At 43.2% G+C, this 24,736-nt stretch overlaps 1 protein-coding gene across 1 annotated transcript in view; it reads right to left on the bottom strand.

Annotated features, from left to right (window-relative positions):
* Positions 1-2,537: 2,537 nt before the first annotated feature.
* The window catches only part of VWA7 (von Willebrand factor A domain containing 7), a 32,365-nt gene continuing 10,166 nt past the window's right edge, over positions 2,538-24,736 (bottom strand). The window contains exons 3-17 of the mRNA XM_018560628.1: positions 23,287-23,568; positions 21,939-22,035; positions 20,961-21,083; positions 19,318-19,513; positions 17,865-18,034; positions 16,928-17,040; positions 16,398-16,514; positions 14,495-14,686; positions 11,293-11,425; positions 9,503-9,631; positions 8,992-9,084; positions 7,382-7,641; positions 6,707-6,846; positions 4,090-4,258; positions 2,538-2,612 (exon numbers count right to left, since the gene is read on the bottom strand). Coding sequence (XP_018416130.1) covers positions 2,538-2,612; positions 4,090-4,258; positions 6,707-6,846; positions 7,382-7,641; positions 8,992-9,084; positions 9,503-9,631; positions 11,293-11,425; positions 14,495-14,686; positions 16,398-16,514; positions 16,928-17,040; positions 17,865-18,034; positions 19,318-19,513; positions 20,961-21,083; positions 21,939-22,035; positions 23,287-23,568 — 2,289 coding nt within the window. The remainder of the gene's footprint in view (positions 2,613-4,089; positions 4,259-6,706; positions 6,847-7,381; positions 7,642-8,991; positions 9,085-9,502; positions 9,632-11,292; positions 11,426-14,494; positions 14,687-16,397; positions 16,515-16,927; positions 17,041-17,864; positions 18,035-19,317; positions 19,514-20,960; positions 21,084-21,938; positions 22,036-23,286; positions 23,569-24,736) is intronic.

Here is a 24,736-nt window from a genome sequence, read left to right as displayed (position 1 = left end):
CACAAATTTTGGGGGGGGGGGGGGCATATTGTCTACTGTCACCGATTATTATTATTATATAGCGTCAACCGTTTACGCAGCGCTTTACAATATAAGGAAGACATTACAATCACAGTACAATTCAAGACAAGATGGTAAGGAGGGCCCTGCCCTGAGGGCTTACAATCTAAAAGGGAGGGATAAGTGATACATGAGGAGGGAGCTGTGTGGGGATGAATTGTTTGAGAACGTGATGGTTGAGTGGTTAGTTTGAGGTGGGATAGGCTTCCCTGAAGAGATGAGTCTTAAGGGATCACCTAAAGGCAGTCAGAGTGGGAGATGGTCTGGCAGGTTGGGGTAAAGAGTTCCAGAGGATGGGAGAGACTCTAGAGAAGTCCTGTAGGTGAGCATGGGAGGAGTTGACGAGGGAGCTGGAAAGCAGGAGGTCTTTGGAAGAGCGGGGACGGTTAGGGTGATACTTTGAGGCAAGGTTTGAGATATAGCCAGGGTCAGAGTTGTGGATGGCTTTGTAAGTCGTTGTTAATCTTTAGAATTGTATCCTTTGGGCAATTGGAAGCCAGTGCAGGGCTGATCACCAATTAATTGGTGGGGAGGGGTTTTAGTTACTACCATTGAGCTCCAATCATTGGGGGATTATTTACTGCCACTACCCACTATGTTGTACTTTACATACTCCTGACCACTGCTCTCTCTCCATTAATATGTACATTACTGCAGTGTATAGTGCTATATTGCTAAGTATTCTCCCAACTGTATTAATGAAGTTTATCTTTAAGGCGGGGTCAGACAAAGTGATAGTAGTCTGTATTTTGTATGAACCAAAGCATATGTAATGTAAGAGTTTAATTTTTGTAAATGCTCCTTTGTGCTGATGTTTTTGCTTGTATGTGAGACTTTCCCATGTGGCACAGTAATTATGGCATATTTTGTGGGCACAAGCACTGCAAGATATGTGCACAGTGTTTAGTGTGAGTAGCTTTAGACTCTATGCTCCTGTGCTCCTTTAAACCATGCCAAATATTTAGCACAATGTAACTACAGCCACTTAGCGCACCGCAGACCTTCTCCAGCAACGTGTGTCTGTCCTTCTCATGTTTTTAAGCTGAGAAATCTTAAGTAACGAAAGAATGTAAACAAGAGGGGTTGTGGGATTAAGGTAAGTATGAATCTGAGGAGGCTGAAGTACTTATGGACGGGGTGGCACAAAGGGATAAATGCACTTTATTTGAAAGTGCAATTATCCTTTAAACCCTTGGTTCTCAACTGGTGGGTCGTGACCCAAAAGTGGGTTGCGACCCCATGTTCAGTGGGTCGCCATATGCCTTTCACTTTTCTAGGTGAGGGGCTACTCAGCCTACCCCACCCAGACGCAGCACTGACCATTCTTACACTGAGCAGCCATTCAAAATATGCTGCCAGGAGCCAAGTGTCGACTTGAGGTGGGGTGGGCTGGGGATATGGCCGCGAGGTAGCTTCATCCATACGTGCATTGTTCCTTTGCGTGTCCTGTAGAGGTGCCTGGACTGGAGTGACATCACATTCTGGCTCCCAGCTACTCTACAGGTGCACATGGGAGCTGTACAAGCAATGCACATATGGATGGAGCTCCTTCCCAGCACAGCAGCCCACACTGCCGTGCGTTCTATTGCAGTACGACTTGGGTCACGACTTAATGACCGAGGACAAATGTGGGTCCAGAGGTTACACAGGTTGAGAATCACTGCTTTAAACAACTAAAATATTTTTGGCACAAAAGTCCATTACAGTTGTCCCCCAAATCATTATCAAACCCCCAGGCCTATGTTACACCAGTGACAGAACTGCTATTGTTCAACATTTATTACCTCACTGCAGGGACCAGCAATATATTGGTCTGTCGCTGCTCCATTTCTAGCTATTGAGCTTCAGCAGCATTTTGTTCAGTAACAAAGCAAACTCCACTAGGAATAATGGAAGTTGAACTTCTGCTGGCTCAGAAAGAACCACCTATGGCAAGCTGGAACTGCAACAGCATATACTGACATGTACTGATTGTATTACTGACTGCAATATGTCTTTTAAACTGTAGATGGCAGTGTAGTGCAATGTTAGTTCTCTATATGCATGCTTATCTATGATACACAGGAAGTTCTCTCTGAATGCTTTATAATGTTGTATTCTGATGTAATGCTCTCCTAAGCAAGTAGATTGTAATTCAGCATTCCTTAAGATCTCAGGGCTTTCTTTTAAACCTATAACCAACATGGCAAACAAGAACAAAGCAGTGTAGCACAGACAGTCTTCTCTGACACCAATTGTAAATCCTCCACCCAACCCTCCCTTAACATTAGTAATTTTTCTGCAAGGGAAAATATCAGGCTTTTACTACGCGTGTCATAATGTGCATCATTTTTGTACTACATGACAAGTGCCATCATCCTGAAGGAATCATCAACGGAACTGGATTCCTATGCGAATGTGCTTCTCTTCTGATCTCTTGTGCTTATGTCCTTCATAATGATCAAAGGCCATGAGGAAAGACCAGGCTGTAAACCCATCTAGGCCACTTTGATGGTGCTGCCCCCCTTGGTGGATGTCACCACCTTAGGTCCTGGTCTGTTTTGCATACGGCCCTGATCAAGGACAAAACAGTTGGCATTCCTAAATAATCAGGGGTCTTTTAGAGGTATACCCTCTGCCTGGTTTTGGGGTCTTTCTTCTGCTTTACGATCCTTGTTCCTGCACATTAAATACACACCTAGTACAAGTACAACTACAATTGGTATTAATGTTAATAAATAGTACAGTTGTCCTGAGTCAGTCTTAATGTCAGCAGTGGGTGCCTGAAAGAAGCAATGCCAAGCCACATCTCTATAATTTGTTAGGAGGAGTTCAGCTTGGGGTGTGCAGCAATTGGATGTGAGATGAACATATTCATATTTTCCATCTGGTCCATGGGAGGCAGAGCCAGAGCCATTGAGGATCTGAACAGACTTAATGCCATCAGCATCAAACACAAGAAGATGAGCATTCCATTGATGGTCCTTGCAACGGCTGGGTAGCAGAGATTCAGGGCAGGAGCCAGAGTAAGACGGCTGAGGGCACACAGGTGGGGTATGTCTAGGAGACACCTAAGTGAAAAGAAATAACTAGTAAGCAAGTAAGATACAAAGGAAACCAAGGAATACCTTCTTTCTATTTATATATGTTGGGGACAACTCATCATTTGGTGTCCAAAACTGCCCACTTGCACCCCTTCAAATCTATGAATTACTTATTCCTAAACCCCTGCACTCTGTATTTTACTTTACTCTGTGTGTTACTTACTTCTGACCCCTGCACTCTATATTATACTTATACTTATTATTCCTCACCCCTGCACCCTGTTCTTACTAGTAACTCCTGACCATTATGCACGCCTGACCCCTGTACTTTATTCAATATGCACTTCTGACCCCGGCAATCTGTGCGTTATAAACTACTGACCCCTGCACTCTCCTTAATTCTGACCCCTGCACTCTATGCATTATTTACTCCTGACCCCTGCACTATGCACTCCTGCACTCTTGACCCAGAGCAAGATAGGCTCAGGTTGTATTTTACTATACTCCTTTAGGCCCCTCCCACTGTTACTGCAATTTTGCTACATCCTCAATTTTTCACGGCACACCTAGTACGCCACTTCATTAATCTATTCAGGATACCCTAAGCATTTTGTCTTTATACCTTGAATGTCTGCTTCTAGCTTCATAAAATCTGTGACTAATTGTTTGAGAGCATGTTAACAGTAGGGGGTTGTAATTTTGTAGGTGTGGCTACAAATCGGGGAGCGGTTAAAAGTGGACTTGGTCAGTAGGATGTCCCCAGATTTCATTTTGAAAATCTGGTAACCTTACTGTTAAATATACAATTGCAAATGTTTTGTTATATGTTTTCAATACCTGCTGTTCCATTACACATTGTCCCTAGAATAGAAGTGAGGGTAACCTCCCCAATGGGGCAGTAGGGAGCAGTAACAACTGTCAGATTTATTACCCTTCCTGACTCTCTCAAAATGCTGTCAGACTGTCCTGTAATTACTAATCATGTGTAGTAGCAGACTGCACCAACCTTAACTTTGTCAGCAATCACCAGAGAGAGATGGGTGAAGCAGGCTGGTATATTGCTCTCACACTCTTTGGCCTCCGCCATCCATGTCATCACCGTACCAGGTGCCACACTGTTAGGACTACTAATATTTATATTTAGCACTTCTGAATCACTGGAGTTCATGTCTACCCTGCAAAGGGAAAAACACAGAAAGAGAAATGAACGTTGGGGCAGAAAAGACAAGAAAAAAAGACTTTGGAACACTTGGGGGTCCATTTATAAACAACTCGTAGGGCCCTTGACCCTGCGAATATCTGTGAACATTCATTTTGGGATAATAATGCCAAAAACGAATGCTCTTAATATATATTTTTTCCCAATTGGAATGCTGTGTGTTGTTGTAATAATACACTATACTTGCGATAGGAAGCTAAAGGAGCATGGGGAAAAAAAAGTATCTACCGTAATGTCTATGTTCCTCATCGCCATCTAGTGGCCATAATATGGTATTACATGAACAAAAAAATGAAAATACATTGCCTTGTAACTAAAAAGCATTAGTTTTGGCATATATATATAGCACATTACAAACTACTACCCTACGGATAGTTTATAAATAGACCCCTTAGTAAGCCAGACGGTATGCCAAATTTATATCTGCCTGTGTGTCCAGATAGCTAGATTCTGGGTGAGTCGCCCTCTAGTGGTGTCCATGAGTATTGCAAACAGTCTGGTACGGTATTACCTTCCAGAGTAAGCACTCTCCTTTTCCTCCTCCACAAAACAAATTTAGCAAATTGCCACTGGCGTGATTGCTTGACACCAACTTTCTGATCTGTATGGCCACGACATCAATGTCATTTTTATTATGTAATAGGATCCCCTAAGAATCAGAACTGTATTGAGGACATAGGGCTAGGGGCAGGACCATCTCATAACCTGATTATTCAAGGTTAGACAAGCTATGCTTGAATACGCATGGCCTTTTGGTGCTTGTTGTGTGGTCCCCTGACCCTAGCATTCCATTGTGGGATCATTGATTTGTCAAGCAGCTGTGATGGTAGTAATCTCTAGCAGTCTTAGGGAACATGTTCCCAGTTTCCAACTATCTCCTGCAGCATGTCTCCAGCCTTTAACCAGACCTACAGCATGTCCACAGTCTCTGATAGACTTCTATAGGCTTATATACTTGGAATATTGTGTGCAGCGCCTTTGTAATGTCAGGGGTAGCACTTGAGGACCACTATACCTCACAAGTTGACCATCAGTGTCTTTAGGTTTGTTACCTGCCAGAACAGAATTTTTTTTCTTCCAAACCGATCATGCCAAAAATAAAATTATAAAAAAATGTACACAGCATGCTTGCTATGAATAATTGTGCTTTAGGGCCCGTTCACAGATATAGTGGTGACTGGGGGTTTTCCGCACTGGACCATCGCCAGTTACCTCTAGGACACATAGAGGGTTATTCACAAAGCTAGCCGAAGGATCAGCCATAGCTCTGACTGATCCTTCCGCTAGCTTCGGCCTCCGGAGCCCTTCGGTTCAGTCGAAGTGACACCCGGTGCCGGGTGAACGCCTCACAATTAACAGCTGGACGGAGCCAGCCATGATCTCATGGCTGGCTCCGCCCAGTTGCAATGACAGATCAGCGTCCCCAGGTTACAATGACAACTGGGCAGAGCTGGCCGTGATATCACTGCCAGCTCCACCGAGTTGTTAGTCATTGGCCAGGACCTGCTAGAAGACTCTAGCAGGTCCCGGCCAATAGGAAACAGCTGGGCGGAGCTAGCTGTCACCGCTAGCTCCGCCCAATTGTTTTTTTTTTTTCTTTTTCAATAATCTTTTTTTTTTTTTAAATCTAATATTTATTTACATTTTTTACAAACTTTTGTAAACTCTTTTTTTTTACTTTTTTCATTGATTTCCTATTCTGCCCGGTACCACGGAGGTACAGAGCAGAATAGCTGAGCCGAATGCCGCTCAGCTGCATTCGGCTATTCACTCACTGCTGTTCAGCCCCTATGTGAATAGGGGCGAATGGCAGCAAATGAGCTGCCGGAGCTTTGGCTCAGCCGACGCAGATGTTGGATTGGCTGAGTCAAACTCCTGTTGCGCTTCGGCTCAGCATGTTCGGCTGAACCAAAGCCAGCCGAAGCAAGCCGCTGTACGGGTAATTTCAGCCGATGTACGGCTGAAATCAGCCGTAGTGAGCTAAAGTGAATAGCCGAACAGCGTTTGGCTCTGTTCACTTCGGCTCGGTTATTCACTAGCTGCCTGAGGCAGCTTTGTGAATGACCCTTACAGAATACCACTGTTGTCTATGTGCCCTGTTCATACCACAATGTGCATGTGATGTGCGATGCGGTTGGCTGAAGTAAAATGCGGATATACTTGATGATGCTAGAGGTCACCGCAACGTAAAGTCATGAATGTACACACTTTGTACACTCCAAATAAAGTTTTTAAAAGGAAACAGTGCTTTGCGTTGTAACAATATGTCACCTTGGCTCACCGCTGCCACCCAGTGGACATACCATGTTTTACCATGTGGCCAGTGTGAACGAGCCCTTACGCTCAATACCCATTGAGTTTATGACATGACTTTTTCCTGACACTAAGCTTCCCCCCTGCTCACCTAGTCCTAGTGAAGTCACTGAAGATATCATAAGGTGATCTATTCACAGTCACACAGTAGTGATGAGACGATCCATGGTTGGTGATCTTCACTAGCATTATCTGTGAATTCCCCGGTGTCGGGGGAACAGGACAGGACATCTGCAAAAACAGAGCTTGTTATTCACCCGGTTAGCACTGGCAGATTTCACTCAATCATCTATCACACAAAAATTGTCACCTTCAAGTGCTGCTACAAAAAATATAATGATTTTCTTAAATGTAATATATGTAGGGTGCTATTTAGCAATGTTTTTACCCAAGATTCACATATATTTCTAATTAAATCTTAGATGGAAAATGGTGTAACACTTGGGTGAAAGTTGTGTGGATCTTGGGTGAAATCATTGATAAAGGGACCCCTACGCCATTTGTATATATTGTATGTATGTTCAACACAAAGAGAGAAAGCAGCTTCCGGTCTTCATTACGGGAAGGCTCCAAGTCTCACACTGGATTACTGCACAGATCTGGAAGAAACACACAAAGCTCACCAAGATTCCAGGAAGAATACACATGGCTCTTCTATACAGAAAACATTTGCATATCCCGGAGTTCATCTTGAAGGCCATTGATAGGTCTGATGAAGCAAAGCTTACACAAAGTTTACTGGCATTTACAATAACTGGGCACTCACCTCCAGCGTGCATTCTGCTGATCTTAGATGCTGTGGAGCCTCACGTTTCACCTCATGCCCTTTGCCATCTGTACCACTCACGCCGAGGCTAAATTCCCCAGTGGGGATCTCCCCAACCTGCGCCACCAGAATCCCTTTCTTATTGGACGATTCCAGTTCCACCGTTAGCATCATCCCGTTGGCTGGGGTCAGGTTAACGTGGGTCAGGTTTGCAGATTCTGGGAGGCCAATAACATCAACTACCAGGACTGCCGGGACACCTGAGGGTGACACAGAGAAGACACAATGAGGGGAATGAATCAAAACTGCAGCAGGCTAAATCTGGAATAGATGCCCATGGCAACCAATCAGCTTATTTCTTTCATGTTCAAATCTTAACGAAGCAAACTAAAGATAGAAGCTGATTGGTTACTGTGAGCACCTGCTCCAGAATATGTCTTCTTCAATTTTGATCAATTCTCCCCAGTATACATTATTGACGTCCTGCTGTTTGAGCAGTTGCAGCAACAGTATAAAAAATGAAATCCAAAAGCAGAACATTTTCAGTTTTGGAAAAAGCAGAAAAGAATAAGAACCATGTCAGCTTTTTCTTATGGTGTGTGTCCCCGTTTGAGAGATTTCCTCTCGCTTCCTGTCTGGAGAGAAGAAGTTGTTGGCAGGCTGCAACAAATCAATTTTTCAGAAAAGCATAGAAGGGTTAGAAGCTTTGTCAGGTTACTGTTACTCTCCGTGACTTCCTATGCCAGTGACATCATCTTTTGTCCTGCTGTCATAGGTACAGGAAGTAAGGTGAAATCTCTACAATGGGGTTACAGACAGTAATAAAACATTGACAGAAGTACTTCCATTGTCTATCCAAATAAAAAAAATTGTCCGAAGTTGGGTTTAAACCATGACTGTAGGCAGGGGCATCCCTAAAATTTTACACACCTGAGGCCGGGGGATTTGGGGGGGTGCATGGTACCTCTGTCCAGCATCCTACCCAGCTCACTGACCTTACTGGTTGCCAGGAGCTGCCTGGGGTGCCAGCCAGAGCATCACAGGTTGCGAAGAGCTGTTAGCAACCTGGGATGGTCCGGTCGGAAAGGGGGCGGCAGGCATGCCCCGCCCCCAAGTAACCCAGTGGGATGCCGCCTGAGGCAACTGTTTCAGGCTACCTCATTATAGGGACAGTCCTGACTGTGGATGACTGCTTCATGAGTGACCAGAGAGTGATTATTATTCTGTTACTTGACTGCTACATGAGTGACCAGAGAGTGATTATTATTCTGTTACATGACTGCCACATGAGTGACCAGAGAGTGATTATTATTCTGTTACTTGACTGCTACATGAGTGACAAGAGAGTGCTACATGAGTGACAAGAGAGTGATTATTATTCTGTTACTTCACTGCTACATGAGTGACCAGAGAGTGATTACTATTCTGTTACATGTCACTGTTACAAGGTTCATCCCAACCTCTATCACCATCACTTTGCTGGCCAGCTTGGCCTGCATTTAAATGTGGAAGAGATTGTCAATTCCAACTTCTAGTTTTATATGGAAAACGTTAAAGTACCTTTAACTGGTCATGCCAAAATTCATCTCAGTCAATGCAACATTGCCTACCTGTCACCGGTTGGTTGTCGAGTTGGTAGAGTCCAGGGTGAGACCCGTTAACGGGGGTGCCGAAATAATAGAGAAAGTCCAAGGAGCTGCGACCTTAGGAGAGGGAATACAAATGTATACATGTCATCAGAGTCCTAAGTACAACATAGAATATGAACAAGTTCTGGATTTATTTATTTATTGTCACACTAAATATTTGAAGGTAATAAATGCAAAGGAAAAGCTACAATGCAATACACTGATCACACCTCAGTCCGGCACACTGTGTTCATCCGCTCTCATGTTTGTTTGTTTGTTTGTGGAACTACAACGTCTTACCCTTAACCACCAAGGAAGGCGCCATCTTGGCCTCTATTGCCAAGGTGCTGCACATGTGATCAGCAATGACACCAGCCATTTGAGGGCTTGAACGTTTGGTTGAAAGCTAAAGTAAGCGCAATTGATAGCTGGCATTTTGGGAGACATTAAATTGTTGGGTCAAGTCTCGCTTTACCAAATGACGTCTCCTCACCTTGTACACGTATGCTGTGGGGCCCGAATGTTTCCATGGCAATGCTCCAGTTGCCCACTTTCAAAGGATCTTGAAGAAACATGCGAGTGAATTTGCCATGAGCTGCTCGGTGGCCTCGATGTTTGTGGCCTAGAAGGAAAAAGAGAAGCCTGGCTGTAATATTGCTGAAAATGTAGCTCACAGCTGCCACTGATCTTCATTTTGAACCCAACCCCTCTGTCCCTCTTTCCTCCTCAGTCATCCCTCTTTCGGTTTGACGTATAGATTTCTATTAAAAAAAATAGGGATGAGCTTAAGGTGAGGTCATTGAACGGATATGGGAATGGCCACATTTGGTCAATGACGCCACCCAGGATCCATGGCTGGTTTGTTTACTAACACTAGAAACAGCAAACTCAGGTGAATTTGGTTTGCCCAAAGCTCCAGCTCATCACTTTTGAGAAGTATGTGTACGGAAGGACAGCTGCTTACGACATACACTGGGGGGATTTATCAAAACTGGAGCAGATTTGCACTGCAACCAATCAGCATCTCCCTCTCATTTTCAAATCTCACCTGAGAAAACTGTAGAGAGATGCTGATTGGTTGCCATGGGCAACTGCTCCAGATTCTCTCTGCTCCAGTTTTGATAAATTCCCCCCATTGTATTTAAAGTGTATCTAACCCTAAGAATAACCCTAAGAATTTTCCAGTGTACTTGTCTTAATTGTGGTGATTGCATTCGTTTTCATTTTCCTTTATTTTCACTGGCTATCCTGACAACACACTTCCTGTTTTAGGGTGATCGTGACAATAACACACTTCCTGTTCTAGGGGGATCCTGACAATAACACACTTCCTGTTCTAGGGTGATCCTGACAATAACACACTTCCTGTTCTAGGGTGATCCTGACAATAACACACTTCCTGTTCTGGGGTCACAGCATTCATTTGCAGTATTTTATCTATGGAGGAACAGCGTTGTCACTCTTGGACAGGAAACGTGTCTGCAGAACACTCCCTTCAACTCCATACACAAAGATAGCTGGGAACAATGTGACTGATAACAGTTGTCAGAGAGCACAGGAAGTTATTAGCTCACAAGATTTCTAGTATTTAGAAATCTAGTATTTCTAGTAAGGATAAACTAGTGTATTTATTTTTTTTTGGGGGGGGGTTGCATTTGTTGAACAGATAACGGTATGCGGTCCAGTTTTGGTCACCAGTACTCAGAAAAGATGTCCTTGAGCTGGAAAGGGTCCAGCGGAGGGCAACCAAACTCATTAAGGGGATGGAGGACCTGAGCTATGAAACAAGGCTGTTAAAATTAAATATGTTCTCTTTGGAAGTAAGGAGATTAAGGGGGGACATGATTTTCTTGTATAAACTGTTCAATGGTGACAGCAACATTATTAACAAACTCTTTACGGTTAACCCAATAACAAAGACTAGAGGCCACCATCTAAAATTGGTGGAGAAAAAATTTCAGCACACAGGCAGTGATTTCCGCTAAGGGTGTAGAATCATTCAAGAAACTCTTGGACGATTTCCTTGGAGACCATATCATACAGCGGTACAGGTAGTGCTGAGAGCAAAATCACACATGGACTCATACACACACCAGCTCAAACATAATGCATACACGCAATAGGTTGGACTTGATGGACTTATGTCTTCATTCAACCTCAAATACTATGTAACTATGTATATAACAAAATGCTTTCTTTAACAGATGGAGTGGGAGGAAATAAGGAAAAGTAATTGTTAGAGATTACAAACTCATTAAGAACAGATAGACCGCTAATTCTTACCTTCAGGGTCCAAAATGTGAACTCTTTTAACATCTCCGTTTATAAACAGGGTGACATTGTACATGAATTCATCCACCAGAAATATGTTGTTAGGTTCACCTTTCTCAGAGCTTTGTTTATATAGGAGTGTGACCTGTGGGATTGCAAAGACACCAGCATTATTAACCAGCAGCTCCAGTCAAAAAAATTAAATAATATATTTACAAAAAATTATAATAAAATAATTATAAAACCCACCCATGAAATATTTTTTTTCTTACTTTTTCTATATGTATCATTTTGACATTGCACAGGAAGACAGTGCCAGCTCCAGGCTATTGTAGGATTTGCTGCAACCATCACAAAAAAGAAAAGGTTTTAAACCTCAATCTTTTGCCTTGAGATTGCAGGAGTCTGATACTAAGGGTGTTATTCACAAAGCTGCCAAGGCAGCCGAGTGAATAGGCCAGCCGAAGTGAAGTGCGCCGAACGCTGTTTGGCTATTCACTTCAGGCTTGTACGGCTGATTTCATCCATACATCGGCTAAAATCAGCCGTACTCGGGCTGCCTTCGGGTCAGCCAAACATGCTCTGTATGTTCAGCTGAGCCGAAGTGCAGAAGGACTTCCCTATTCTCGTAAGGGCCAAATTGCAGTAAGTGAATAGCCCACTGCCGCCGAGCCGCTAGGCTCTTCTGCTCGGTACCTCTAAAGTAGCGAGCAAAATAGCAAAAAAACTGTTAAATGAATGGGGGGAAAAAAGTTGAAAAATTATTTTAAAAATGTAATAAAATAGGAAAATTAAAAAAATATTAAAATATTTTTTAGAAAAAAATAATAAAAAAAAAGAAAACCAATTAGGCGGAGCTAGCGGCTTCGGCCGACCTTTCTCCACACATCGGCTGTCACTTTGGCTCAGTCGAGCAAAAGCATATACCTTCGGCTCAGCTGAGCCACTCGGCTGCTGTACAGGCTATTATGAATAGCCCATACAGCAGCCCTTCGGTTTCGACTGGATCCTTCGGCTCTTTCGTGAACAGCCCCCTAAGAAAATGGGTCTGATGTATGAACCTTCCAGCCAGCATAAAGTTGGGCGAATGCAGTTCACACATCATTACCAGCACTAGATAGCGCCGAGGAGCATAGGAATTTCCTCTGTGCCTCAGAGCCATCTAGTGGAGGTAATGTCGTGTGAGCGGCATTCGCCCGGCTTTATGCTGGGTGGAAGGTTCATACATCAGACCCTATGTGTGTGGCTTTTGGCATGTGTCTGACCTAAACTCTCACCCTATCCCTTAAAGTGCATGTATATCTAAAGCCAGTTTGTGTGCAAGGGATGAATGAAATATAATATCAAGGAAGGTTAAGGGCATGCACACACAGCAAATAGTGTTACAGCACTTTTTGGGAATGTAGCTGCCCATTTGCTTTGAGACCCCAAAAACCCCCTTACATGAAAATGACAGTAATCTGATAACAGTAGGTGGCTAGTAGATGTTACTACAGTACTCAGTGATAGTAATTGTCTTCTCATGTATTTGTAGACAAAGCTGTCCTTGGAAAGTTACAATGGCAGGGATTGTGACAAACCATAACACTGCAGAGGTGCTTACAGCGATCACCTTTTGTTTACATTTAAACTCTGCTGCAATTGCTGAAGCATGTAATCCTATATTTTATATATTTTCTAATGTAATTGTACATTTTTGTGCATGGTGGCTTCTATATGTAATCAGATACAATTATCTATATGTGGAGGTGTTGAGTCCAACGTCAGGTTACATGCCCTTATACCGGGGATCCATACTCCATTAGTTAGTTTTGGGACAAGATTACATATATTGGCATTTGAATAAAAAAAGAAATTAAAGAATATACTTGTGAAGACATGGACATCAGTTTATGGGTTATGTGTGTGTGATTATTGGGTTATGTTTAAGTATGTTATACTGGGTAATCTCTTTATCAAAAGACTGTCAGCACCACCCCCCATTAGCTCTCTTTGTACTCCCATAGAACTTGTTACAGTCTTTTTGTCCATTTGTTTCATTGTGTTAATGATGGGATTAACATAGCTGACTCTAGGTGTAGATGAGTAGATTACTCTACATTAGACAGTCAGGAGATAATCCCATCCTATTTGTTTTCCCTCTCCCTATTCTTTCACTAAGGCACCGGGGAGGGGATTGTTTGCTTGATGTTTTGTTTGTGTTATGTTTTTAGACCTCCAGAACTGTATCAATACTGTGCTTGTTTTCAATAAAAAGTTTCTTTAAATGAGTTTGTTTCTCCCTACACTTTGTTTCGGCTAGTGACTGGGCGGACTGGGAGCTAATGATCATCGGATTGCAATATCTCCTGAGCAAGGAAGACTACAGCGGCGGACATACTCATCCTGAGTGTTTCATGTTATCAGAATACAATATATTTGTGCAAGAAAGGCCCTTTAACCACCTGAGGATTTTAAAAGTAGGAGATACATGTTAAAAAAACGAAAACAATGTTTCTACATTCTGCTCCTCTCCCCCTGCAACCTCTCCCCATGTCATTATTATTAGCAATGACACTTGCTGTTAGTCTGCAAGTGTCACTGATTAATATATTGTAACAACATATTGTTACATTGTATTTGCTGTAGCGCAAATGTGTGACCTTTGACATCAGAGAAACCTTACAAATAAAAAAAATGAATTCTAAATAAAATGTACCAAAATGTTTTTCTATTTACTACATATTAGCCCTTAGTTAACCCTAACCAACTGGAAAAACTTCTTCCACCCCTCAGCTATTATTTTTTCTCTGATTTTTTTTTTACCAATAATATTTATTCAATTTCTTTCATTTAGGTTTGTTAATTTTTTTAATGGGTTTAAATTGTTAAAACAAATTTTAATAAAAAAATTTTAATAGAAAAAAAATGTTTTTTTAAAAACTAAAACTGATCAAAATAGAGCACAAAAAATGTATTTTAATATTTTACATATTTTTGTGTATAGGAAAAATAAATTTTGCAAAATCTTGCCAAAGAAAGGTTTTTTTATCCCTAAAAAAGTGAATGTTTTATTACGTCATGTTAAGTAATGGCAGTTATTGCCGAAAAATATAAATACAGCTCTCATCAATAAGGGGTATAAAGGTAGGAGTGCTGGTGCCTGGAGGTGACAAAGTTTAACTTTATACCGAGCATTCCACACTCTTACTAACCCATAAAAACCTTTCCTCACCACATCAAAGTGGGCTGAATCCATGATGATCTCTGAAGCTTTTCTGATGTCGTTGTTTGTTGTGAAGACCACTTGGCCCCCAGAAGTAGAAGCAAGGTCAGTGTAGAGGTCAAATCTGTCCGGGTCTAACACTTCCCTCTTGCTCCTCTTTAATGTAGTCCGTGACGGGTCCTCTGTGATCAGGAAAGACACCTGTAAGACATAAAGAATATTCCAACCTTGTCTATGTCCAAATTTTCACCTCTGAATTACAAATTCACACTTTCCGGCGTGCAAAGCAAGACAAAAGACAGCTGCAAAGGGCAGAACCCTACATCAACCAATCACAATTCACTTGTGGTTCTGACTCCTTAAGTTAAAATGTGATTGATTGCTATGAGCTACTGGACTTTGTTCATCATCACTGAAGCTTTCACTGTTTAAAAATATTAAAACCTTTTCTAAGAGAAACATATAACCTACTGTTGCTGACTTCTCAGGATTCAAATGCTAGTTGCCGGACTGTCATGTTGATCCTGTTTGGGGCTGATTTGTGAAAATTCCGCCAAGCCGTACGCTGGGCGAATGCTGTTCGCACGGCATTCCCCCCACTAGATGGAGCAGGGGAGCATACGCTCTTCTACTCCTTCTAATGGCAGGACTGCTGTGTGAATGGCACCTGGGCAGAATTTTTATAAACTAACCCCTATGGATTTACACCTCTCATCCCTCCCCCATCATGTGACTGGACGGTGAAAAGAGAAGCAGGAGACTGATAAACTCATCAATCCATCACTCTGCTCACTCCTCCAATTCAAGCACGTCCCTTGTTAGCACATATGCACTGCAGCACAACTGATTGGCTCCCTGTGCTATACATCCCTACCTCTGTCTGAGCTCTGCTGCACAGAGGCTGCATGAGGCCGATACCAAGTCATACTTAGGTGCTTTAGGTTGCATTAAAAAAAATATGATGTATTAATGAATTATATATAAATATATTTTGCTCCCTCCAACTATATAAGCAGCGAGCACTAAATCTAAAATAGTGTTTTCGCAATATTAATGAATGTCCAATATTAAAGGATTTCCTTGAGCTGGAAAGAGTGCAGAGAAGGGCAACCAAACTAATTAAGGGGATGGAGGACCAAAGCTATGAGACGCGGTTACTAAATCTAAACATGTTCACGCTGGAAGTGAGGAGATTAAAGGGGGATATGATTCTGATGTACAAGATGTTAAATGGGGATGCAACATCAGCAATAAACTTGTTACGGTAAACTCCAAAACAAAGACTAGAGGCCACCACCTAAAATTGGTGGAGAAGAGATTTCGGCAAAAGGGGCGTAGGGGATTCTTCGCAGTTAGAGCGGTTAGAGTCTGGAACTCGCTGCCTAAGAATTGATTTCAGCTGAGAATCTGGAATCATTCATAAAGCATTTGGACAATTTCCTCAGAGACAGTAACATACAGGGATACAGGTTCAGTTAGGAACAAGATCACACATGGACTCATACACATGTAGAATCAAATGCATACACGCAATAGGTTGGACTTGATGGACCTGTGTCTTTATTCAACCTCAAATACTATGTAACTATGAATACAGAGCTGCATTCATTTTTGTCTTTTCTATCTGCCTGGAACTCAGCTTCAAAGTAAATCTGCCAAGAAAGAAATAGATTCTCTGCAGCTGCCATGTTCCCGCAGCTTCAATGTTTCATCACTGCTCAGTGCATATCAGTTGTCACAACACTTCACTGTCTGCAAGCTTGTTCCAGGTCAGTGACCCGCTAAGTAAACACGAATTGTAGCCACGCTGCCAAAAAAAACCCACAGTTGAGCTTTATTATTAAAATTAACAACAATCTACGGCCACTGAATTCAGGTGACCGAATTTGACCGTTAAACCCCTTCAGTTCACCTTGATCTTCTTCTCTTGTATCAAAGCTTCCACCGAGCTCCTGAGATGAGCGTCCTTAGAGGAAGCGTCCGTGAAGACGAAGATCTCGGAGTAGGGGGGAGTGTTGATCAGGGCTAGCTGAGAATAAAAGAATTAAAGGAAATATAAAGTGGTTTCATATATACACACACAGACAACTTGTACAGCATTCTTTTCACATGCTGTGCCTATTTTCCTTGACTCCTTTGTGGTAGAAAGCCAGTTGTGTACAGAGCTCTTTAGCTCAAGCTGAAATGTACAAGTAAATGAGTCAAAGCAGTACCGTCCTCTGTCCTCATGCCTGAAAAAAAAGACAACTATTGCTGCGCTCCCTATAGTCGTAGTGCTCTGGGAATCCTTTGTTGTGAATAAAATGTTAAAAAAAAAGTATAAACATTCAAAAAATAATAAAATTTACCCCAAGCCAATACTGTTCCCTTATAAATACTAACAACCACCACTACAAAACAAGAGCTAAACAAAGGAGAGATAACTTAAAAAGAAGTACATACCTGAAGAGCCGACAAACACATCTCTGGCTCATCTCCCCCTCCCAGAGCCTGTAGGCTGTCCAGAATTTTTAAGAACTCATCTGGGTCACTTGTCTTGTGTACCGGGCCAAAGCCTAGACATATAAGAGCCTGATTATACCGTTCAACAAGTCTTCAGAAAGAAATGCTAATTTATCTTAAATCAACTATGTAATTTATAACAATACTATGCTATCCTGCTATGCTGATACCAGTCTGCTTGCCCTTCAGCAATGGCACTGTGCTGTGAGAGGGGTTCCCCTAAAAAAGAAAGGCCCCCCCTCTGGGCTCTTTGGCAGCCGTGTTGCCCAGGAAAGGCCCCTATAGGTAGATAGAAGGATGTCACTTTCCCTGGTGAACTGTCTTTAGGGGTACCTCATATACCTAACCAGTTTATCATGTGTAAAATACATTATTAAATCTTTTTGTACCTGTAATTTCCTTCTAGGCTCTAATGGGGTCCAAAAGTGACGCACAGTGGGAGCTCAGAGGGAGAAGCACAGGTCAAACCCTTCCTCACTGCTCAAACACCATTTAAGGGAGTTCCTGCCACTGACATAGTTTTAAGGACTTCCCTATGCCATACCGGTAATCGCCTATATTTGGTATAAATCTAAATGGCGGACAAGTAGGTTGTTAACAATCCCTACCCTTGCTTAAACCCCCCTTAATCACCTGGAGTGCCAAAGAGCCCGGTGCAAGTGCGATTCAATGGCTGTCCACCAGTAGCGGCATTTACCTGATGTACATTCATCCTATTATAAATTGTATACACGTGACTATGGAATGCAGGGCAAACGCTGACAAATTTCACTTGTATTAATGCAGGGCCATATGTAAGGTTTTTCTTGATGTACAAAACTGTATCAGGGGCAATGAGATGGATGTAATGGATTTATGGATGGATGGATTGATGTACCTGGGTCATGGAAGGGCACAAGGATGTAGTAGTCAGGTTGCAGCAGGGTGCCACGTTGGCGCTGGATGATATGGTGGGATTGAAGACGAGCGGATGTGATCTCCTCACCCATACTGCCAGTGGTGTCCAGGACAAAGCTCAGTGCAGGGAAAGCAGAGACACCCAGCAGTCTGTGATAACAAAGGGATTGCAATCAAATTTAAAGGATCACTCTATCCAAACCTGCCGTTGTAGTTTTATAGATGCTGGAGGGTCAAACCACCTAACAGCCTCTTATGTTTCTCCAACACTCAAGTGGTGAAATCTGCAAACCTTTAGTGCCCAGATCTGCCACAGCCGTTGTGATGGACTCCCTTGCTTCCTGTTGGATTTTTTAATTTGAATTATGGAGAATGTAATAGGAGGCGCGGGATCACTCTTCAGTGGATGGGAACATTCAAAACGTTAAGGTGGCCAAGAACAGGTCTATGGGTGGGCTATAGGTGCCCGGATAACAACTTACCTTCCCCCACCCCAAAACCCTACTGGCTGCTGATAACCAATCCAATCATTTTGTCTTAATAGTCAATAAGTTCATAGAGTGGAGGAAACATTAGGGTTAGGTCATTTCATGTGACACCCATTGAGAAGATTTTCTGTCCCCGTGATGTCCATACAAGAGGTAGGGTCTTAGGAGGACAGCAAAGCACAACTGTAACAACTAGGGATGCACCGATACTAGTATTGGTAACGGTGCCGTTACCGAGTATTTGGGTGGGTACTCACCCAAATACTCCCGATGCTTGTTCCGATACCGGAACTCACAGTATCAGGAAGCCAGGTGGCGAGTCATTACACGCCACCAGCTTCCTGATTGGTCGGGAAGGCAGCTCCATGCTCCCTCGTCACCAGGGAGCATGAAGCCGGCTTCCGGCTAATCAGGAAGCCAGAGGGTGGGTAATGACTAGCCGCCCGGCTTCCTGATTGGTCGGTGTTAAGCGAGTCATTACCCCCCCCTTCAGCTTTCTGATTGGTCAGAAAGCCGGCTCCATGCTTCCTCCTCACCTGGTGAGGAGGGAGCATGGAGCCGGCTTCCCAGCTAATCAGGAAGCCGAACAGCGAATCATTACACGCTGCTCAGCTTCCTTAATGGGACTTCCGGTATTGGTATTCGGTATCGGTAAGTACCGGAAAAAAATATCAGTACTCAATACAGAAAAATCGGTATATGTGCATCCCTAATAACAACATTGTCAGAGGTCTTAACCTTTCCCTATTCTATAAAAAATTTGATTTTGATCAGAAACTCCCCCTCCCCTTCTTTGCAATACAGGTGTGAGGAGGGGTGTGGCTGTTACTCAGCTCTGCCAGCATAAAGCACCGGAATATGAGAACGACATGCAGCATTTGGCTTTTAACCACTTTGGGTATATACTGTTTGCTTAGCAGTGTCAGAACAGTCCACCCCACTCACCTGAGCATACTGTTGTCAGTCACTTCTCTTCTCAGCTCGTTTAGAAATTTAATAGAGGCTTTCAGGGCAATCTTGGCCGCCCGCTCGTGCAGGAAGTGATGGGGAGAGAACAGGGGCGTGGCCGTGTCCTTGTTGATCCCTCCTTTAGCACTGAGCTCTTTGCTGTAATCAAAGGGTCCACCGTGACTGCATTTTCCTGTTGCAGAAGGAAGGAGGGTTAAAGTGGTTAATTCACAGACATACAAAACCTCAAGCTCACCCAAAACTCATTCATCCACTCCTAGGTATGCAATCTCTACTTTAGGGTGGAGATTGGTGGATAAAATCACCAACCACCTTCTTCTGGCAGTGAAATCTCTGCACCTAATTCCCTGTCTTCTCCAGACCAGAGAGGGAATCGCACCCTGACATGAGGCTCCTTTCTAGGCCCTTTAATGACCATGAATGGACAAGTACACAGAGCAGAAAGCTTCAACAAGAAGAATTCACTGTTGGAGTCTCCAAGCCATACAGTGGGTACACCAACACAACAGCCTCCATCCAAAATGGAGATATGCATGGCCCTGGCAATTAGGACAAATGGTTCTACTACTGAGGATTCTCAGTGGCTCATAGTAAAATGTAAATTTACTGTACTGTTTATAAAATATCTGTTTACTTGTGTACTGCTAATAGACAAATATGCAATAAAACTATTTGATGTCGGTATTAAAATAGAATTACGGGCAACCAAGTAAATGCATAGTTGAAATACATGCTGTATATGTTTATCCGAAAAAAGATTTGTGGCCGCTATATGGAGCTGAATATTATTGGAAATTAGTATTTATTTTCTATGATCCTCGGCCCAATCTAGGAAAATACCTGATTATGACCACTAGATGGAGCTGAACATTATTGGAAATTATTGGGGTTGTAGAATTCGATGGGCCGTGCAAGTGCAGTGACGAGCGAGGTTGTAGAATTCGACGGCGATTATGTAGCCGTGCAGTGAAAGTGGCGGTGTGGTTGTAGGGCTGGTGCACGCGCAGTATCGGCAGGTGGTCTTAAAGTGACATTAAACCCTCAGATTTTTTAACATAAAACAATACTGTAATGTGTGCCTTACTGTAATCCATGGTTGTTCCCCTTCTCTTTGCTGCTCTTCCTTTTAAATCTGTATCTCTTCTCATGCTGGGCAGGACTTCTGTTTTGCTGCAGACTGCCTTGTCTCTGAAATGGATACATGGTGTCTGTGTATAGGTTTGCAACCTGAGCCAGCACTACAGGAAGAGGCACTCAGCTGCAAAGGGAAGTTCTCCCCAAGCTTGAGAAGACATTAGGATTTAAAAGGAAGAGCAGCAAAGAGAAGGGAAACTACCATGGATTACAGTAAGGCACACATTACAGTATTGGTTTATGTTAAAAAATCTGAGGGTTTAATGTCACTTTAAGCTCTAACTGGCAAGTCACCGAACGTGGCATCAGCAGTCGAAGATCTCGACGGGTCAGAGCCTTCGACAGAACAACAGGCGAAAATAGAGAAAAAAGCCCGAAAACAGAAAACGAATGCAGCCACCTTATCTAAGGTCTAGTACGCTGCAACATATAACATTTTTGTTCTTGGGTTAAGTTACACTTTAACAACTAAACTTAAAACCTACCTTGAGGCTTCTCTGGTGTCTCTCCGTAGTATCCAGACGTCAGGAGATGTCTCTTTTGGATGGCTGCTACAATGTTATTCTGGCAAGAGACATCAGTGCAATCTGTACAGGTCTGATCAGAGACTGAGCACCAGAGAAGAGAGACAAAAAGAGGTCACAGGGGGAAACGTGGAGGTTAGTAAGAGCGGAAGAGACAGGGGAGAGACAGGGGGACATAAATGGCTCGAGAGACACTCGACAAAAGGAAAAATAGACAAGAATAAAACAAGAACATTGTACCCAGGAGTCCTAGATTGTTCACTTCTCCTGCCTTCTCCAAACTCTTCACCCTTTTGTGAATAATCCTGTAGGATTTTCAGCCCCTCCTTTTGTACTTTATTCAATATAAAATTAATACAATTTAAAAAAAAAAAACCACAGGGATGATGGTGTCCCTCATAATGGTCACAGTACTGACCCAGGAACTCCGCACAGAAGTCTCACCAATAGAGTCCCTCAGATATAAAAGAAAGGTGGTGCCATGTGGTGGTTTGACTCTCCAGCATCTACCAAACACTGAAATATTCATTGTAGGTGGGCTGACATTTTAAGAGAATGGGTTTTGGCATAATTGACATGCAGGGAATGGACACTTACAGGGTTATTCACAAAAGGGTGAAGAGTTTGGAGGAGGCGGGAGAAGTGAACAATCTAGGACAACATAGCTGATTAGGAAAAATTCTCCAATTCAGCTCACTTTCCGGTTCAGCGATGTTGTCCTAGATTGTTCACTTCTCTTTCCTTCTCCAAACTCTTCACCCTTTTGTGAATAACCCTGTAAGTATTTATGACAGTGTAGTCTCGCAGCTGGAGAACCTAAGACATAAAAGAGACGCTAAGGGCTCAGAATAACCCTGTTAGTGACACCTCTGACACTCTGATCAATTAAATATAAGAGTGATGTCACAGAATGATGGGATGTAAGATGATGTCCATTACCTCCAGCAAGAGAAGAGATGTCTCTCCCCGGGGTGGCCAGGTCAGGATGGATGTCTGTGTGTCCCAGCTCCACCCAGTTGGTATGACTGTAGAAGTCCTGCAAGAACAGTACAGAGAGAGGACATGAGAGATAACATGAAAGGATAACTTGGAAGTGAAGTGAAATATTCACTTCAGCAATTCCTACCTTCCTGCAATTAAGACTGCCCTATATATTAAACGTAATCACCTGAGCTACAATCATTCAAACCCTTGTATGAATATATCTGGACACTCTTGTAATACATTTTGAGTTTGTGATTTTCTTTGTTTATGTTTTTACATTTGCAGACTTTTTGGCGGTTATTCAAAAAAGAGCCGAAGGATCAGCCGAAGCTGATCAGCTTCGGCTGCCGGAGCCCTTTGGTTCAGTTGAACCGAAGGGCTGCTGTATGCGCTTATTCACTATAGCCCGTACAGCAGCCGAGCCGAACCCATATTCTTCAGCTCAGCTGAGTCGTAGTGACACCCGAAGCGGGGAGAAAGGTCAGCCAAAGCCGACCGATCAAAGACAAAAGCTGGGTGGTGATGTCTCTGCTAGCTCCGCCTAATTGTTTATATTTTGCCGACATCTATCAAAATGCCATTCTGCGGCGTGAGTTCGTCACCAGCAGACGGGTCGGCGGGCGTTGTTTTTTTTTTAGATTATTATTTCTATTTATTTTTTCTTGTTTTATTTTTTATTTCGTCGAGTCGCCGGGGACGTCGTGATTGACCTTTAGGATTACGTCGGTGGATCCATTTTTTCTAATTAATTTTTTTTATTAAAGGACTTTTTCAAAAGTCTGGTCTTTTTATTTACAATTTATTTTAACCCTTTTGTGAATGGGTAGGGGTACAAGTACCTCTTACTCATTCACAAGGGGGGGGGACCACATCTGAATAAGCCCCCCTGCCCGCACCCCCACAACCAATGCCCCAGGGCTTGTGTGGTAGAAGCCCTTGTCCCCATCGGGCAGAGCATGTTTGACTGACCGAAGGCAGCCGATGTTCGGTTGATTTTAGCCGATGTATGGCTGAAATCAGCCGTAGTGAGCTGAAGTGAATAACCGAACGACGCTCAGCTGTGTTCATTTCGGCTCGGTTATTCACTCGGCAGCTTTGTGAATAACTCCCTTTGTCTAATTCAGTAATAATTTAGACCCAGGATGGGCACCTTTTAAACCAACGCAATGCTATATCTGTCCACAAGAGGGCGCAAAGTAACTAGAGGAGCCTTCATCTGATGTCTGTGTCACATTGTGCTCCTGTTACATGCTGAGTCTTGCTTTGTTCCATTTCTTTATTGTCCATTGGAAGATGTTATTACCTGCAGGGCATGCAGTATGTGCCCAAGTATCTCTCTTGCGCCTTCATATTCTTTGGCCCTTATGTAGCTCAGCAGGTCCTCCCTGGCCCGCAGCAAGAGGCTGTTGCCCTGTCTGACCCGCTCAGAGTCAAAGTGACGTATGGGGTCATTGCGTGTCCCGTTAAGGAAATCCATGTTGGCGTTGGCACTGACGATCTGGCGCATGGAGGCGCGGTATTGGCGCAAGGACACTTCGTCCCCATAATATGCCCCAAGGATGCCATCTGGGGTCAGCGTCTTGCCCTGCAATAGCCAAAAAAACAAAAGGAAAATTGTGAGAAGTATAAAGAACTTTTGACTGACAGACAGACTGACCTCCAAAGTAGACCTAAACCCAATCACTAAAATCTCATATAAGCTTTCACATGTCATTTCAAAGTCAATATTTGAATAATCTGCAGCTTTCATTAAATACCATCTGGTGCTCCTTCCACCAATATCCATATTCAGACACTTCCTGTCAAAGGGTGACAATGCTTTGTAGCAAACGGCAGCGAGTGAGCTACCGGAGCTTCAGCTCAGCCGATCCAGACGTTGGATCGGCTGATTCGAAGTCCTTCTGCACTTTAGCTCGGCCGAACATACAGAGCATGTTGGGCTGACCCAAGGCAGCCGATGTTTGGCTGATTTTAGCTGTACAAGCCAGAAGTGAATAGCTGAACATTGTTCGGCTCACTTCACTTCGGCGATTCACTCGACTGCCTTGGGCAGATTAGTGAATAACCCTGTTTATCTTTTATTGGCCATTTCTTTTTCATCTTTGTCTGGAGTTCAGTTTTTAGGAAGGGAACATTAATCTGGGAGAGAATGACTAAACACCAGAAGACAAGAAAACGATTGTTCTTTGCTGATCTGATTTGTCAGGTAGATGATAAGATGATGGCAGAGGATGTCAGTGTAAGTGTAGAAGGGAATTCCCATTGTGTGATCTCAGCACCATGGATAGCAGCCTCCGGGCCACTCTCCCAGCTGTGTGACTTGGCTCCATTGAATCCTATGGTGAGTCAGCACGAGCCAGACTCCTCTGATAATAGAACCTTCCATCACCGGCTGGCTCAGCGGGGGGAATTCACAATGCCGGAATATAATCACATCCGCCCCTCATTATTATTTTTTAATGCACCTGCTCCCTTCTCTTCCTCCCATCCCCCCGTTTCGTTTATCCCTTTCATGTCTACAGCCCATGGAGCACAGGGGCGGGTAACACCACGTAGAATTTGGGAGGCTTTCCAAGAAATGTATCTGCAGCAAGAAACAGAAGAATAAGAAAAATGGAGCCAGCAGCAGTTCAGGGGCCGGATCCTGTGACAGCGCAATGCTAAAATTCCAGATAATATCATTTAAGTACAAGTTAGGGGTATTTAAAGGCGAAGTTTAATCTGCCTTTATTTCACCTTCCCTGATTCCTTCC

This window comes from Nanorana parkeri, unplaced genomic scaffold, assembly GCF_000935625.1.
Source record: "Nanorana parkeri isolate BGI_ZX_2015 unplaced genomic scaffold, ASM93562v1 scaffold470, whole genome shotgun sequence".
Lineage (NCBI taxonomy): Eukaryota > Metazoa > Chordata > Amphibia > Anura > Dicroglossidae > Nanorana > Nanorana parkeri.
This window is presented reverse-complemented; position numbering and strand designations above follow the sequence as displayed.